Genomic DNA, 17,599 nt, shown 5'->3' on the forward strand with positions numbered 1-17,599 from the left:
AGCATGGCAACAGCAACCCGAAAGAGAAATGCAACAAAACCTTGAAGAACCCAGTCGTCAACATCAAGCAGAAGTCGATCAGTTAAGTCGTAATATGGATCAGCTGTATGATGAAATGAACCCAGTTGTGGAATGACAATCCCTAGAATTTTATGACTTGTCTTCGTCACATAGAAGTGGTGAACCTCAAGAACATCAACATCGTCATCATGAGGAATTAGTACAACAATCAAACCACATTCAGGGGCAAAATCGCGATTATGGCGTAACAACTAAAGTAGGCGCATCAATTACACCAAGAGCGAATCAACCGCCCCTTGTTTCGGCGTTACAAAGTGTAACCCAAGCCATGTTACAACAACAACAACCAGCTCCAAGCTCAACACCACAACAACAGCCGAGAGTACTAGTATCGATTATTTCGGAGGGATCAAGCATGTCTGATTGGGCGACCGGAAGCGAACATTCCGATTCAGACAGTCAGAACAACAATAATAATAATCGCATACGACAAGCCCAACAAAATGACGCCACAACAGTAAATACCAAAAAGTACAGACGTTTGACTTTGCGACCTTATGCAGGTAAAGCTGACGAAAATCCATATATATGGTTATCAATTTTCGACAAAGCCATTAGTTACTATGGTTACGATAAATAAGAAAGCTGTCTTGAATTCATAATGCCAATAGAACACGATGGGTACTGTAAATTTTTACGTACTTCACCTTCCTTTTTTGGATTTTTACGTACTTAGCCTCCAAGTTTTTATGTACTTAGCCACTCAAGTACGTAAATCGCTTCTGACGCTGTATATTTGTACTATAAGATTTTATGTACTTCCTATTTGGGAATTTTACGTACTTCTTGTCTTTTTTGTGCCTCGTTTGAGTAGATCATACAAATAGCTACCATTGATGTAGCCTATCATACTTTGACTCTGTATAACCGTCGCAGCTACGATGGCTACTGTAAATTTTTTACGTACTTCACCTTACTTTTTATGCAAAAATTTATGTACTTGGCCACCGAAGTACATAAATGTCATAAACATTCTTCGACCTCTAGTAAGTGATCATCCTCAACCTCGTTGATGACATATTAAATCCCCATCTATCATCATCATCCGAATTATCGACCTTAATACCAATCTTTCCGTTTATTCACATCATTGAATTCTATAGTAAAGACATATATATATATATATATATATATATATATCATAGTCTTTGAACGATAAAACATCAGTCAGTTATCTTGTTTCCTCCCTATACCTTGTTCTTGTTTCTTTCCTCCTTATCTGGTTTCCTGCCTTCTGGCTTCCTTCTTGTCTTGTCCTGTTCTTGCCGAAAGCACCTAGCACATTCTCGTCCGGTGTTTCTGGCCTTGTGTTGTCTTGTCCCTGTTCGCACCTTACAGTAAATCAGTTCTCGCGCTGTATATTTAACCTATAAAATTTTACGTACTTCTCATTTTGGAGTTACATACTTCCGATTTTACGTACCTGCTGTATATGATTTTTAAGTACCTTGAGCGCTAAAAGGACCATACATGTTGTTGTTATTACTTTGAAGATTTTGTATATATAATCAAATTTCACGGAAGGGCAAGAAAGCCCACACTATGTTTTAAAGGTACGTAAAGGTTGATGTACGTAAAGATTGGTGTTAGTATGATTGTATGACTAGTGAGTGTAAGTAGTCAAGGAACGCGCTCAGAAAAAAGAGACCGGTTTTCCTGCCAGAGCGACTGCTTTACCTGCAATCGCCGAAAATGGAAGTACGTAAAAATTCGCGCTCCCGAACACGATGCAGTCGTTTGGTATGATTCGTTAGACGAAGCAGTAACAAAGGATATTGATCAACTCAAAATTTATTTTATCGTTCATTTTGGGGGCGCTCAACATGCATCTGTCGTGGCACTCTCGAAATTACCAGAAATGAAACAACAAAACGGAAGTATGGTTACTTTTAGCGCAAGATAGAAACTTTCATCGAACAAGATCGACAACAAAATGAAAGAAGAACTGAAATTATACTTTTTTCATTATCACTCCCATCCTGACGTCGTTCGTGAAGTTTCCCGAAAGAAACCCAGTACTCTCGACGAAGCAATCCAATATACCATTTACCTAGAACAAACCGATAAAACAGCCACAGCACATATTAATCCTGTTTCATCACGGTATCCCAAAACTTCCTTTTTCAACTCCACCAGCCATGCATCCACCATCAACAACAGCACCAACAACAACAGATACAGCAACCCCTATGGACTTCGATAGTAATTTTCAGCGTAAACAACAAAATGGGAAGAAATCTAGACGACGAGGCAACTATGACAACGGCAGTAACAAAAACAATAATAATAATGGCAGCAGGAAAAGTTCAATGGGAACTGTCATGGCTGTGGTAAATTTGGCCACAAGCAAACAGATTAAAGACAACAAAAATAAAAGAAACAACAATGAACAACAAGTAACTCACCAAGCATCAGTATCAGTAGTGAGAGGATCTAGTAAAGAAGGCATCGACAACAACAGCACAGGTTTTAGCATAGACACAACAGATGATCACGATACATTCGAATCACGAATATTCCAACATTTATCTCAAAACAGTCAACAACCTGAAGCAATTCCAACTAAACAATCTTTACAAATTGACAATAAAAATCAAAATTCTTTGCGTTTTACAGTAAATGCCAAACTTGATGATGTGATTGTATCAGAATTAATTGACACAGGTTCAGAAGTATCGACAACCGACGAGGCAACAGTTCAACAATCGCAACTATCAGCTGCACCTGCATCAAATATGTTTATTCAGTACGGCAATAAATCTAAAGCCTTGTCAACCAAACAACTTTTTGTCACCTTGTGGAATAGGTAGGATTTAAATAGAGAAAGCAGTAAAAGAATAAGTATTGAAAAGAACGATAAAAAGAGAACAAGTATAAGTCTTGTGAGAATCGATTTAGGTGTTTTATTTGATGAAAGAAAAATATAATCTGTTCTTTATAATGATTTCTAAAGTAGTTGTTTATATATGTTTTTTTATCACAATATTCCGAATGAAATGGTAGTTGTTTGTTATTATAGATACAATCGTGGATTGTTCTCATAATTGATATTGGTATTATTATTGGATTGTATATGTGTTTGTTTGTACGGGACTTTTGGGGAGAGTACCCTTTATTATTATTATTATTATTATTGATTCATATTAATTGAACTATATTTGTTATTTCTTTATGGATGATTATTGTTTGTAGTAGATCCAGGAACTTAGCAACCGATTATTATTTATTTATTTATTTATTATTGTTTGCTATGAGATATGATGATATTATTATGAGAGCGATGTATGGGAATTGATTTTATGAAATGTGGAATACCACACACCTTTGAAATGAATGATCAACAATATCCAACCAAATTGCGCGTAGTCCCACAACAAAACATCAAATTAATCCTTGGTATGGATTGGCTTGTGGGATTAGGTACTTTCTTGGATCCTGACACCAGAACCTTGATCCAGAAAAAAGATATCAGAGTGGCGAACAGCAACCGTGCAACAGCAACAACAGAAATGACGACGACGGATTTATTAATAACAATACTGGTACCAATTCAACAATTATACTACAACATCCCGATTTGTACAACCAATCACTAAAACAAACAAGTGTACCAATCATGCATTATATCAACACAGGCAATGCCGCACCTGTTTTTACGCCTGCTCCACCGACGATCACTAGCTGAAAAAGCTGCTATTGCTGCAGAAGTCAAAAAAATGAAAGAAAAAGGAGTTATCGTCGAATGTTCAAGTCCATGGTGTTCAACACCCGTTCTGATTCCCAAAGCTGATAATTCGCTACGTTTTTGTGTCTCATAAAAAATTAAATTCGAAAACGGAAAAAGACAAATTTCTACTAGCAAGAATTGAGGAATTGATTCGTTGTCTAACCGAATTCCGAATGAGATGGTCTGTGCGCACGTTAATAGTTAGTAAAAGCGCACTATGTAAATTTCTAAGGCCAAGTAATCGGATTTCAATTATATGGTGGAATTCCTCATATTTGAGAGAGATATTTGTTTACAACAAACAAAAAGATTATACAACGCTAACAAATCATTTCTTGACTTTGACTATATACGAGTAGTAATAACTCAATAATGATGATTTTAGATTATTATTTTATCTTTCTAAGACCATAAAGCAGCATAACAACCACGTAAAGAGCTTTGAATAGGTCCACCCGCAGTGAACAGCTTGCCGGAATCATCTGGACTGTATTCTAATGTGTATACTGCTTGCGGCATCAGTCGGTGCTGACCATGAAAATATGTCTGATAAATTGAGCTCGATTCGTCCAGCCATCCCGATGAAACGGAGCAGAAAGTATCGGACAATGGAGGAGACGACAATAATGAAGGCGATGACGAAGAAGAAGAAGATGTTGTCGTGTTACTGTTCGAAGGTATAAATGCCTTTTTGCGAATGTCATAAAACGATACACGGCCAAGACCGCCACCGCACGTCACAATATGATCATGAAATGCCAGTGATCGTACACCCCAATCCTGGTCCTGCGACGGAAATTCTTGTTCTGCAGAAGCGGTGCATGAAAGTCGTGGATCGAGTAGAGTAACATGCTCTTGTGACCCAACGGCTAATAACCCTCTTTCGTTTCCTTGTTGTGTTGCAATACAGACAAGCTCTCGCGTATGCCATAACTTGATATTCCTTTGCTGTTTTTTTTTCGAATAATGTACGCCATGTTTAAAAATTTAGTGTCATCTGAATCCATTTCTTAAGGTAGAATATCGTTTACCTTTTGCCGCTCCTTTAGATCCCAGATCTGTACAATTCCATTTGCCGCCAAACTCGCTGCTGTTGTGCACCCGGTCAGTTTTGTGTCCCGGATCCGTGGAGCAAACCCACCAGCAGTTTGACTTGCCCAAATGCGTGGTATCTCTTGCACCGTTCGTCGTCCGATATCATCATTCTCGTTCTGCTCCCTGTTGTCATCCATTTTCCACAGACCCAACGACCCGTCGCGTGATCCAGTAACAAACGTGGTATCATCCAACCACTGTACGCTAAAGACTGCATCACGATGGTCACGGGCGGTAATGCCGGCTGGGCTGAGTTCGGGCAGACGATAGATCATCACGATGGGTGGGTCCGCCAATCCAACTGCAAGTAGTGTTTTGCTCGGGTTTACGGACAGACTACGGATTCCTTCACACTTTTTCTTCTGTTGCTGTTCATGATGTTGTGACGAAACGCCAAACCGTTGCCGTATACTTGTGGGTGTGATTGGCTCGCGCATGTACACATTACTTTCATCATCATCATCATCGTTCTCTGCTGTATTGCTGCTGTTGTTGCCTTCGGCTGCATTATTGCTTCTTTGTCCTTTTGTTCTTCGACTTGCGGAGGTGGTCATTCGTGCATCGGTGCTTCTACTGACACGTTGATGATTATTTGCTACAGATGCTAGTGACGGCGCCTTGTATTTCATCAATGGAATACTTGTCCATGGGTTTTTTGAATCATTAATGTTGAGCAAGAGTAGCTAGTCAACGAGGAGGTTTTTAATTTGTAAGATCCTTCAGATGAGGAGCCTGTATGCTGTATGTGTTTATCATCTGCAAAGGTATACCATTTACCTTATCCTCTTTGGTCCCAATAACCACCCTTGTACTACCTGTTTGTTAGTTACCAATCATCAGTTTCCAGATGTGCTTTCTTTCTAACACAAAGTTGATCAATCCAACAAAAGGACGAGTGTGCTTACGTACTAATCCACGCAGATGCAAATATTTTATCATGGTCTTCTAAATTGATGGGATTCTCGGTCAATGCAGCAACTGATTGTGATCGCACAGCTTGCAATATCCTTTGTCGTTCCTGTTGGCTGTTGTTGTTCCTTCGGTTGTGTCCTCCAATCCCTCGTAGCCGTTTTTGAAGATAGTCGTAAACATATCGACTCTCATTAAAGCTTGATCTAGAAGTTGATGCTGATGAGGACGGTGGCAGCATCCGTACAATAAAAGAAAGCAAGAAAGAAGAGGAGAAATTATCGTAGTAGTGGTGATGGCACAAGTACGGTTGTATATTGCACAACAAGAAAGAGAAAGAGAGATAGAGATCGAGAGAAATAATGGCTCGAAAATGGCAAGTGTTTTTATTCGAATCAGCTTAACAGTTTTTTTAAGATTAATAACTCACCTGGCATAATTATTGCGTCTCATGAACAACGAAAAAGTGATAGTGGGGCCTTAAAATTTTTATTTGTGGAATTAATGCTACGCAAACACACGTAGCATGTGACATCCTCCCATTAACGCTTGAGCAATACATGTCACCATAAAGCCTTGCAAATCCTTGTACTGCTGCTACTCTTCTGTATAAAAATTTGACATGTTGTGGGATACTTCAATTTAATCTTAACTGAGTTTTTCACCAAGGAAATGTTGCTTTTTCTCGTGGACGCTGATGAACGAGCACAGCACAATGTTATGACTTTTTCACCGTACATTGCTTGACATGGTGAAGTGATAGATACTGTCTGTTACAGCGGGCGCAAATAATTCCATGGTAATAACACCCCTAGCACAATCTGCCACAATGCGCTATGTCAATGACATGTATTAGATTGAAATGAGTTGACTGCTACTGTAGCTGTCAGCGGTGGCATGATGGCTTTTTACAGACTGCTGTGTTGGCAACTACGCTTGTGCTGTAATGTGTTGTGCTTCACCGAGAAACTATGCAAGGTCACAGACATCAACGACTGATTTAATTAATCAGTAAATCCCCTTATTCGTTTAAGAAATATCTGATTGATAATACAAAACAGTATACTATCCATCATCAACATCATTGAAATACAAACACCTTTTGGAAACTTAGAAGGATAAAGCGTTGATTCAACAACATCAGCGCTTTTATGTAAGTGATAAAGCTTCAAGTGCATACAATCCTTCATATGATATGCTGTTAGTTTGAGTAGCATAGAAAACGTAGTTTATCCATCAGCTTTGTCATTCTTTTCTGTGTAGTATCGTTGTTATTGCTTTACTGAAGTATATTTGTTTGAAGGATTAGCGATGGTGCCGTCTTAGACAATGCTTCTGCTAAACCTCATCTTGATCTTGTCCGTCAAATTCATAAGAATAATTCCTCCTCAACCAGTCCCTTAAAATTTTTTCTAAGAAAACATCGATACAAACGATCGACCTGCTACAAAGCACGCTTAGTGCACGATAGTTTCGATAAGTAGATTCATTATTATACTTATACCGAAACGTGTACACCAGAAAGAGGAATGGTACTGATACCATCATCAACAGAATGGGGTCGTGTTGTGTTAGTACTAAGGATATTCTTTTTGTGTTCATTAGCTCTGTTACTGTACCGTTATATCACCCATGGTTTTCGGCAAGCGGATGCGAAACCCCACGGACTAAAGTTGCTCTAAAGTAAGGGAGCACGATTGTACTGTATTATCGCCCGTAGCGAACTTTGCTGGTAAATACAAGGTTGGTCGGCGATGATGCAACGCGAAGCAATAGACTCGGTGGCGATCCCTGCCCCCGCTCTTTCAAGCACCCTCCACGAACTCCGTTTGTGCGTATACATGCGTTATGTGTAATGAATTAAAGTTTTGTAGTGTCCTCGTACAACAATAAACAATTATGCAATTTGTCCTAAAAGATATTTTGGCCACCAGCAAAAGAAGCACTGTATGTAGTGGGACCTAACAGTCTTATGTGCCTCTTACATTTGTCCCGCCGAGTTTGCAACACCACTGGAAGAAAAAGGTGATGTCGATGCACATTATTTAATTGCTTGTGCAGGCTCATACAGAGAAAACCTGTTTTTGTATGTCTGTGTTGTTGGATAAAGCCTCCTGTCTTGTATACGCTGCTGTAACAACAAGAACATTAGCTATTAATAAAGCGTTTCGTGAAAACTATATACACGCACAACAACAACAGTCTCGATGTTAGGTTGTATAATAGGGTTCCTTCTCCTCCCATTAGTCATACATGTCACAAGCGTGACAAGGAAGAGAAACGAGAGAGTGCGGTACGCGTGCTTTGATATTACAGTATTTTCACTAATGGTTGCCTCACCTTACTTTTCCAAGTTGGCGTGACACAGATTCCCTGTCTGGTTGAGAGAGTTGGGGGCAGCTTGGGGGCATAATGTTTTTTACTTAGCATTTGGTTTTTTTACATTATGGCTTGAATGGACATTTGATGTGTTTTGTTTGTTTCAGCGAATTCAATTCTTTGATATCGTTAATCTACTTCGTTAACCACTTTTAACAACATGGGCTAATAGATTAAAAGATCCCTTGAATTCATCAACTTCTACTGCCTCATTTACGTTTTTCGCATGATGGATACTTGCGTCTTCCCTTGTCAGGCATATCACTCTTGTCCAAAATATCCATTACAGTATACAAAGCTACGCAAAGTGATCGTCTCATGTAATGCCTTGTTTTTTTCAACTACTACTTTTGCTGGTTCGCCTTTTTCAGACCGTCTAAACGTACGTTTACTATGTAGGTTGGATCCTGCCTCGTCAACATATACGTAGCTTGCAAAATATATTTCTGGATTGTTGTTGACACCCAGTCCATCCGCTCTTGATAGTTTCAGGTGATGTACGTGCTTCATTGTAAGTCTTTTAACCGTTGGGCCACACTTCTGTACAAGGTGCCTATCTAAACCATTTTGCATGATTGCCAAATCAAACGTGTCCCAAAGCATTCTTGTGTCTGCTTCCTTGTTTTAGTTCAATCACCATCGTAACCTTCCGAAAAGTTGTGGTTATTTGGCCTAGTAAATACGACTCTTCGTTCTTGAAACGCTTCCATTGATTCCGTACAGTACGTACCAGCATAATAGGTTTACGAACAACTGCAGCTGCACTGAGTATCACATTTCGAATCAAATAAGTAAGTTGAACAATCTGCATATCATTGTATATACCATGTAAGATCCTGTCAAATAACACCAGATTAGAAGTTTTAAACAACGTGAATAGATACATGGTGAATTGGATGATGGCTGTCGAACTAGCCCGGTTCTTTAATTTAGACTTTTCTTGTCTGTCATCTGCAGTTTTGATTCTGAAAGATTCCTCTTGTAAATCAGTTTCTATATAGAGCTCATCAGATACCTCATGCTGTACCATGACTATGTAATTGATATTAATAGTGTGAAGAATGATCAATTGTATAGACAGTAAAAAACGTAAAAGAATCAGTAAAAGTTGATGAAGACTAAGAATTCTTTTAACCTATTAGTCCATGTTGTTAAAAGTGGTTGACGAAAAAAATGAACGATATCAAAAGAACCAAACTCGCTGAAACAAACACATCAAATGTCCATTCATGCCAGAATGTAAAATAACCAAATGACAAGTAAAAAACATCATGCGCCCAAGCTACCCCCAAACCCCCTCAACCAAACAGGGAATTCGTGTCACGCCCAAGTCTGAACGCAAGGTGCGGCAACCATTGGTATTAGAAAGGCGAAGAGGGTGTTACAGGATCGGTCACTGTTTTGTGTAATAATCGTGTTTCTGCATCACAGATACCAGTTCCTCTTCCACCTCCTCTCCTCTCTCCACCATGATTCGCACTGATATATGCTACCTAGCATCAGCTACATTTAACTAGGGAAGAGCAAATCTATTTGATGGCAGGATGATTTCCCCCGCGGACGACTTTCTACACATCATTCCCCCGTTTACCATACAGCAATTATTGGTTGTTAGACATACTCTCGATCATTACGTTTATTCTCCTAAACACAATATTTTGCCCGCAATGGAAATATGTGAAAAGTCAGCGACTGGGGGTGGCGGAGGGATAGGAGTTCTGTCATCCACTATTTACAAGAAGCGCTGCTGTGTGATTCGATGGGTTGATCCGGTCAAAAAAAGAAGAGGGAAGGTTATGTTTTAAGATACACAAGGGTGAGAGAAGATGCGCTGCACCACACAATGTGACGATAATAAAAAACAAAACATCAGCCAACTCAGTTGACTGTTTTCCAATGATGGTGGCCCAAAATTCAAGCGTAGCAGAGATCCATTATCTAACCACTATGTAGTACTACGCAGCTGGAGTGTGCAAGGAAACACCAGAGGAGAGAGGCACCCATTTATCGCAATGACGATATGACTAAAAACAACAACAGCTGGCTGGGTCATCTTACGTTTCACTTTGGGTACCCATTCAAAAAAACAACTCTCTCTGATATGATCGTTTGTATCACCGCAAAACAGAAAAAGAGAAAAAAAGAAAAAGCAAGCATGGATGGTAAAATTGATTTACCCTGCCCGGCCTCCTTATCCCCTCCTCCGATCTCCCGCTCTCCCCATCACCCACTCCCAGAGAAATTGTGTAGTCGTCAACAATCGCTGGAAATTAAGGAGACACGGTGGGTGATGATTCAGTCGAGTGTTTGCTACTAGTGCGTAGTAGTAGCAGTAGTAGCACATCATGTTAGGCGCGTTAAGTCAAAAAGAAATGGGGTTTTCTAAAATGATCAGCAACACAAACAACGGAAGCGTGGGTTCCGGCCATGCGGTTCTGAAGCAGTTTGTGCTTAACAACAAATGATCGTTTTGATGTCACATTTGACCTGAGTCTGTTCTTCACTCTTTGCGCGGGCAAGGCTGGGGTGTGTTTTGTGTATACAAGCAACGAGCTTACGGGTACAAGGGAATTTTCTTGTGAAAGGCAGCTGTGATGCGTGCCGGGGCTCCCTATTCGGCAGCGGTCTTGTTTCTGCTGTGCCATACTTTGCTGTAGCTGTGTGTCCACTGTCCACCCTTCTTACTTGGCCGAACATGATACAAGCACCGATCGGATTCTGTTGGGGGGAGGGGGATGGGGGTGGGGGTTGAACGATGGCTGCTGTTGGATAGAAATAATTTGTTGCTTTTTTAATGCTGCTGCTGTGTTGATGATGATGATGATGCACGCTCCCCCCACCCACCCACCCATCCGCAAACTGTTCGGTATTTATGGGTATCATCTTTTTTCTTTCTTTTATCCCTTCTCTTGTGTTTTTTTTTCCTTTTTCCACCTTTGTGAATCCAGCTCTCTTCCTCTTCGCTCCAACGACACTCTCCATCTCTAATACATAACATCGCCATGGTACTGGTATCGTGTTTACGGTCTGCACAAGAACTGCCCAATCTGTGCACAGTCGTTGTCTCGTCGCTATGGAACCAGTACCCACCACGCCAGAAGAGCCATGACAACAGCTGGGACGATGCACGACGGCTGGAGTTCCATACGTTCGCCCAGGCCGTATTGTCCTATCTTAACATGTCGCCTGCAGTCGTTTACACGAGGTACATGCACACCATAATGTAGATATTCTACGAGTGTATGCAAAGAGAACGACGATAACGACACTATGGACGGGCAACCCACAGCAAAGATGTATACATGTATTCACGCATCTCCTTCATCGTCATTGCATTTTTAGTTTGAAATATGTACAAAAGTATCTTTCCTCCTTGCCACCGTCCACACGGAAAACGCTGATGCACGGTTCTGAGAGACCGATCTTCATGGTGGCACTGATGCTTGCGTACAAGTTTGTTGAAGACTGTGGATCAGTTGATGCTGTAAGTACATCCTCTCTCTCTCTAGTCCAAAAGTACTAGTAGTAGTAACACAAATAGGAAATGGCGTGGGCATTTCTGTTTCTAATTTTTATTCTCATATCCTAACCCACATTTCTCATACTTCAGAACTATTGGTCGCGGGCATCCATGATCCCTGTATCAGCCTTGGTGAAGATGGAAATTGATTTTCTGTGTCAAGTGAGCCATAAGCTGCATGTGGATAAGTCCGCTTTCGTGCGATGGGTGAACCAGTGCAACACCACGTTTGAGCAGCAATTTTATTATTTCTACACCTATGCAACAGGGGTTTATCCTGACAACTCGTTCTGCTATTATCCTCCAATGCAGCAGCAGCAGCAACAACAATACCCTTGCTATGTCCAGCCGACTTCGACTTACTGGTATAATAACAGCAGTAATAACCATTATCAGCAATACATTCCTCAACAGCAGCACCAGCAGCTACAACATCTGGAACAACAACAGCAACAACCACCACCGCAATATAGCCAGGATTACCGATGGGAACAGTCCTCAACACCAGACAGTATCCACAGTAACAGCACCACGTCGTCTGCGTCTACACTAATCGCTGCTTACGGTTATCCTGACGGTGACACCACGACCAACAACAAGAAGTATCGCATGCCAACATCATCGCAGCAGCTATGCTATTATGCAACTGACTATCCTCGAGACCATTGGACTACAGCTGTCCCGCCAGTATCGCATGCTTTGATGCAATGATAAAAATAAAACCTCCCTTCTCTGGTCTCCACCTATCCAAGTGCTTCTTTTTTCACAAACAACACTGCAACCTATTAGTAGTCAGACCCCTTCTCACTTATACTTCTCCCCAATCCCTTTGCTCCTTTTAATTTGTAAATATCGTTCTTTTTTCTTTTTTTATGTGCCATACTTTTTCAAAATAATGCTATAGAAACAATAGTAATAATAATGCGTGTATATATATATATATATGTTGTGGAAATGCAAAATAACAAAGACAAGCTTTCTCTTTCTTTTTTTTAATGAACTAAACAGACTGGGGATGGGTGTGGTGTTGATGGAGACAATGAACATGGATAGTATTTAACAATGAGTTTAAAAAATGCTTATTTCTTCTTTTGCTTCTTTGCTGCTTTTCCTCCTGCCGCCTTTCCTCCGGCTGCTGCCTTTCCGAACGAGGCATCAGGCTTTCCTTTTCCAGTGACCATCGACGCTAATGATTCATCCAAATTTCGCTGTTGACGCTTCTTGTTCTTCTCCACGCGTGCTCGCTTCTCCTCGTCGCGCTTGGCATACTGATCCTCCATGGGATCAGCGTTCTGAGGCACCTCAATAAGCCAGTCGTCCAGCTTATCCTTTTGGCCACCAGCATAGCCCCAACGTGGCACATATTTCTCTTTCTCTTCGTCGTAGACCATACGTTCTCGCTTGCGGTTCTGGATGCCCTTGACCTTGGCAAACTTCTCCCATCGGGTCAATGGCTTGTCCTTGGGTAATGGCTTTTCACGCGGCAGGGTGCTGCTGCGTACTGGTAGTTTAGCTAATACTCCATTATCACCGCTTTGTACTGGAAGCTTAAAGATCTCGTTGATGATCAATTGTGTGTTGTCTCGTGTTAATTCTTTCAAATACTCTTCTCGTTTGTTCTTGTTTCTAAAAGAGGTACCGTTACATGTTAGTCTCTCTTCTTTCTACTTTCAAAAAAGGTTAAGACATAGTAAGAAAAACAATGACATACGCTAGCCGCTTTTCGTCAAAAGCATTGGTATCAAAGCTGCTCAAGAGATTAACGTCGTAATCGAGAGGAACAAGCTTTTCGACTGTGATTGGCTTACTATGGAACGAACAAAAGCGATCTCGAGATTAACCATACATGTATGACAACTCCAAACGTTGACGAATGAAAATTTGTATTTGAGCTTACAATTGTGCCTTGTGTGCGTCCAAGATCTCGGTAACGTCCATGATCTTTAATATACAATATATATGTGGTCAAGAAGAAAAAGAAGAAATAAAAAAAAAGTTCGGGCAACAAAGTTCCTGCGGGTGCGGGAATTTCGGATGGCTTATACCAGAACGCAAACCCTCTAAAAAAATCTCTCTGCTTTTGCCCTAGTAAACTCTTTTTTTTTATTCATTTTCGCAAATCTACCATATATAAAAAAACATGGACCGTCGTACGCTCGAACAAGAACAACAATCACAAGAATCCCCATCGTTCACTCAAGCAGTGAAGGCACAACTTTTTGCTCCCGAAGTTCGACAGGGAAACCTTAGCATTGCATTGTCCGTTACCGTCTTCACCGGCGCCGTCTTCTTCTTGCGCAACTTTGGTGAATTGCTGGCCGTCTAAATTGTTTTCTTTCCCCCCCTCCACACCATGAACAACAGCAGCAACTAGAACGTACAACCTTTCAACTCTTTACTCGCGACGAACGTTTTTTTTTTCTTTTGTATAAAACTAATTCTCGATATCAAAAAAACCGTCCCCAAACATATAAAAAACACGACACGTCCTTTTTGTTTCGACTCTCTCCTTTATCATTGTATACACCACACCCGCTCTCTTTCTCTTTCACTCTCACAGCACCTTACTGAACCCTTAAAAGTCGATGTATAAAATGAAATAAACGTATAATGCCCCCTTCCATAAGGTGTCCTCCAAGCCCTTTGATAAATTATTGTTTGTTTTTCGTACTATCCATGTTGCATGTCTCATCACTCGCGATAGAAGGGATAATTGGACTTGTATGCCATCGCGTATGTTGCCAAGCGGTGATACGTTGCCATGGAAACCGTCGTTCTGGAAACAATTGCTATGACAAAGCCTTATTGTACCATGGATACTTTCATCATATTCTGTTGAAAATGAATCGACATAGAACCCAACAGTATTAAAGAAACAACCCCCGGTCACGGAATCGTGACTCGGAGTAAGCCAAGTTGGGTGGCAATTCGAACTTGTTTTTTGTTATTAGTGGACTTGGAAAAAAAAAGAGACACACACAACATATACACTTTTTCTTCAATGGCAGCCGTTCTCGAGAAAATCGCAAAGTTCGCTATCCCTGCCGGTTTGGCTGTTGGTGCCGTTCAATCGGCCATGTACGATGGTAATTAAAAAAACGATCACAAGCTCTCCTCTCTCATTGAAAAAAATATAATAAAGAATATCTGAACATGCTTAAAAATATGTATACTATAAACAATAATAGTGCAAGGTGGTCACCGTGCTGTCATTTTCGATCGTCTTCAGGGTGTGAAGCCCCAGTCGACTGGTGAAGGTACTCATTTCCTCGTTCCATGGCTCCAACGCGCCGTGTTGTTCGATGTTCGTACCAAGCCCCGCAACATTTCGACCACCACCGGTTCTAAAGGTTCGTAATATTCATTTGGCAACAACGATAACGGCAACGGCCGAGAAAAATATATGGATATTTTGATGTGGTAAGAAATATACTTTTTTAACATGCTTTAAATTGAATAGATATGCAGATGGTCAGTTTGACCCTTCGTGTTCTCCACCGTCCTGAAATCAAGACCTTGCCCGTCATTTACCAAAACTTGGGTCTCGACTATGACGAGAGAGTTTTGCCCTCCATCGGTAACGAAGTATTGAAGGCTATTGTTGCTCAGTTCGATGCTAGTGAATTGATTACCCAGCGTGAGGTTGTTTCGGCCAAGATTCGTGAAGAGTTGTACAAGCGTGCCAAGGACTTTAACATTTCATTGGAAGATGTCTCTATTGTAAGTCAGGAAAATTGAGAAGGAGGAGGAATACTCGACTACCGCAGGATTCGAAATGGATGAAAGAGGTGGTCGTTACTTATACACATGGATATCTGCAATATAGACCCACATGACTTTCGGTCGCGAATTCACAAACGCTGTCGAACAGAAGCAGATCGCTCAGCAGGAAGCTGAACGTGCCAAGTTTGTGGTCGAGCGTGCTGAGCATGAGCAACAAGCCGCCGTTATCCGTGCTGAAGGTGACTCCACTGCCGCCGAGTTGATCTCGCAATCGCTTGCCAAGGCCGGTCAAGGTATCATCGAATTCCGTCGTATTGAAGCCTCCAAAGAAATCGCCGGTACCTTGTCTGCTTCCCGCAACGTCACTTACTTGCCCAGCAACAGAAGCGAAGGCAGCAACATGCTCTTCAACGTCAGCACTTGAGTTTAAAGAAATCAAGATCTATAATTTTATCTTTTCCATTTTCTTTCTATCTCTCCTTTCATACATAAAAAAAAGTACGCTTATCATTGGGAAAAAAACGAGATCTTTATAAATAGTTTCATTGGTTGAAATCGAGGGAGAGAGAGAGAGAGACTGCGTGTGTGCTCAAGATGTCTATTAAAGTGCGGGGAGAAGAGAATGGGATAAAGGGAAGAGGGAGGGGTATGCGAGCTTATAATACAATAGGATCTGCGTGCATGTGCGTGTGTGTAGTATGTGTGAGTTTGGATAAGACGAACAAAGAAAGAGAACAAAAACAGAAAAACGTGTGCGTGTTATGTACGTTTAGAAAGGATTATACTAAATGTGCTTATTGTTTGGCCTGCTTCCATTTTAGCAGCTTCTCCAATGCATAACGGGTCGTCTTTAAAGGACCAGCAGTGAAGATACCCTTGACACTTTGAGACATGGCCGGGCCGGCGACAATTTGCCGTAGACCTGTTTGAAATTAAAGCGATGTGGTCCTTTCAGTCCATCTTGTGTCACCATGCATACTAACAGTTTAAAACAGACAGAACTTACTTGTGTTAATGTACTGCGTCAATTCGGGCGAAGAAGCAATCTGTCGATGCAACTCCAATTTATCTTCCGGGACTGTGACCTTGTTGCGGACAGAATGGATACGATGTTCATCCAGCACCTTTCTATACAACGTAGTCGGCAATTTCTGCACCATGAGACCGCGGAAATGCGGATTTAAGTTTTGCTATAATGTAACGTACAACCATCGATCAGTTAAACTTTAATTCGCAAAAGATAAATGATAAAGAAAAAAAAAGGCATTTGATCCATTACCTGATACTGGCCGTTTGATAAGATAGCCACGTTGGGAAGATCATCCAAAAGACCAAAATAAAGCCGATGGAAATGTGGAAGTTGTGCATGAACAATGTTCCGAATCTTGTTCGGATTCTCTCCCACAATCATTCGAAAGTCGCCAGTGTAGCTGATGCCCGCAATCCGCTCAAATAGCTCATCCTCGCTAAACTTTTCGGGAAGTGTCAGCAGAGCCACCCGCACGGCTTCGGTCAAATTGACTTGGTTCGCAAGACGAACACGTGCGTCATCCCGCAGGATTTTCACCTGAATGCCACTTTTGTTTAGTTTACTGTGGTGGATATAGTGAGTCGTTCCATCGCCCAAGTGATGCCACTTACCGGCTTATGCATTCGACCTGCAAGGTATAGGGTTTTCCAATCAATCAAATCTTTGCATAGCTTATCGATCGAGACAACACCATATTTGATCATCTGTTGTCGTTGTTGTCATAAACACAAATAAGTGGGTGAGAAAAACCATTTCTGGGATATATGCATACGTAAACCCCCACTCTCACCATCGGCATTTAATGAATAACTTACCACACCGTCAATTTCGACATACGGATTAAAGTAAACGCCAGCACCCACTTTATCCTGCAACGCAGCAACGGTGCTTGAGCCTAGCATCCGAACGCCCGAGTAATGGTGAGGATTCTGATGCATGTTCAATGCGTGCCAATGGCCAGGATGCGATACGCCAAAAATAAAGTCGAGCATCGGCTTTTTCTATTTATCATATCAAGGAGTAATAAAAATAAGCTTTTGCCTTACTTGCCAACAAATTATCACCCCATTTGATTCTCTCTCTAAGAGATATACAGTGTTATGTATGAATGATATCTACCTTGGCATCATAGCCC

General features: G+C 41.1%; 6 protein-coding genes across 6 annotated transcripts; 3 read left to right on the plus strand and 3 right to left on the minus strand.

Moving 5' to 3' along the window:
• Nucleotides 1-4,067: 4,067 nt before the first annotated feature.
• BDB00DRAFT_806359 (WD40-repeat-containing domain protein) lies at nt 4,068-6,161 on the minus strand. Its single transcript, XM_053122262.1, has 4 exons — nt 5,813-6,161; nt 5,681-5,718; nt 4,840-5,586; nt 4,068-4,756 (listed from the first exon to the last, which is right to left on the minus strand). Exons 1-4 carry the CDS (start codon nt 6,051-6,053, stop codon nt 4,211-4,213), a joined length of 1,572 nt encoding a protein of 523 aa, XP_052983268.1. The 5' UTR covers nt 6,054-6,161; the 3' UTR covers nt 4,068-4,210.
• Nucleotides 6,162-11,038: 4,877 nt separating this feature from the next.
• On the plus strand, nt 11,039-12,606 carry BDB00DRAFT_49560 (uncharacterized protein). Its single transcript, XM_053117588.1, has 3 exons — nt 11,039-11,396; nt 11,534-11,675; nt 11,802-12,606. The coding sequence occupies exons 1-3, from the start codon at nt 11,194-11,196 to the stop codon at nt 12,420-12,422; spliced, it is 966 nt and encodes a 321-aa protein (XP_052983269.1). The 5' UTR covers nt 11,039-11,193; the 3' UTR covers nt 12,423-12,606.
• Nucleotides 12,607-13,722, minus strand: BDB00DRAFT_49351 (ribosome biogenesis regulatory protein-domain-containing protein). The gene is made up of 3 exons (XM_053117585.1): nt 13,609-13,722; nt 13,423-13,518; nt 12,607-13,337 (listed from the first exon to the last, which is right to left on the minus strand). The coding sequence occupies exons 1-3, from the start codon at nt 13,647-13,649 to the stop codon at nt 12,791-12,793; spliced, it is 684 nt and encodes a 227-aa protein (XP_052983270.1). The 5' UTR covers nt 13,650-13,722; the 3' UTR covers nt 12,607-12,790.
• A 129-nt stretch (nt 13,723-13,851) lies between these two features.
• BDB00DRAFT_757488 (uncharacterized protein) lies at nt 13,852-14,037 on the plus strand (the record flags this gene model as incomplete). The annotated part of the gene is made up of 1 exon (XM_053118991.1): nt 13,852-14,037. The coding sequence occupies one exon, from the start codon at nt 13,852-13,854 to the stop codon at nt 14,035-14,037; it is 186 nt and encodes a 61-aa protein (XP_052983271.1).
• Nucleotides 14,038-14,607: 570 nt separating this feature from the next.
• Nucleotides 14,608-15,949, plus strand: BDB00DRAFT_806366 (band 7 family-domain-containing protein). Its single transcript, XM_053122263.1, has 4 exons — nt 14,608-14,797; nt 14,900-15,061; nt 15,172-15,431; nt 15,538-15,949. The coding sequence occupies exons 1-4, from the start codon at nt 14,713-14,715 to the stop codon at nt 15,856-15,858; spliced, it is 828 nt and encodes a 275-aa protein (XP_052983272.1). The 5' UTR covers nt 14,608-14,712; the 3' UTR covers nt 15,859-15,949.
• Nucleotides 15,950-16,228: 279 nt separating this feature from the next.
• Nucleotides 16,229-17,456, minus strand: BDB00DRAFT_757378 (mitochondrial matrix Mmp37; the record flags this gene model as incomplete). Its single annotated transcript, XM_053118982.1, has 5 exons — nt 16,229-16,356; nt 16,441-16,624; nt 16,714-17,001; nt 17,076-17,168; nt 17,280-17,456. The coding sequence occupies 5 exons, from the start codon at nt 17,454-17,456 to the stop codon at nt 16,229-16,231; spliced, it is 870 nt and encodes a 289-aa protein (XP_052983273.1).
• Nucleotides 17,457-17,599: the final 143 nt, after the last annotated feature.

This window comes from Zychaea mexicana (genome assembly GCF_025766255.1).
Source record: "Zychaea mexicana strain RSA 1403 chromosome Unknown BDB00scaffold_11, whole genome shotgun sequence".
NCBI lineage: Eukaryota > Fungi > Mucoromycota > Mucoromycetes > Mucorales > Lichtheimiaceae > Zychaea > Zychaea mexicana.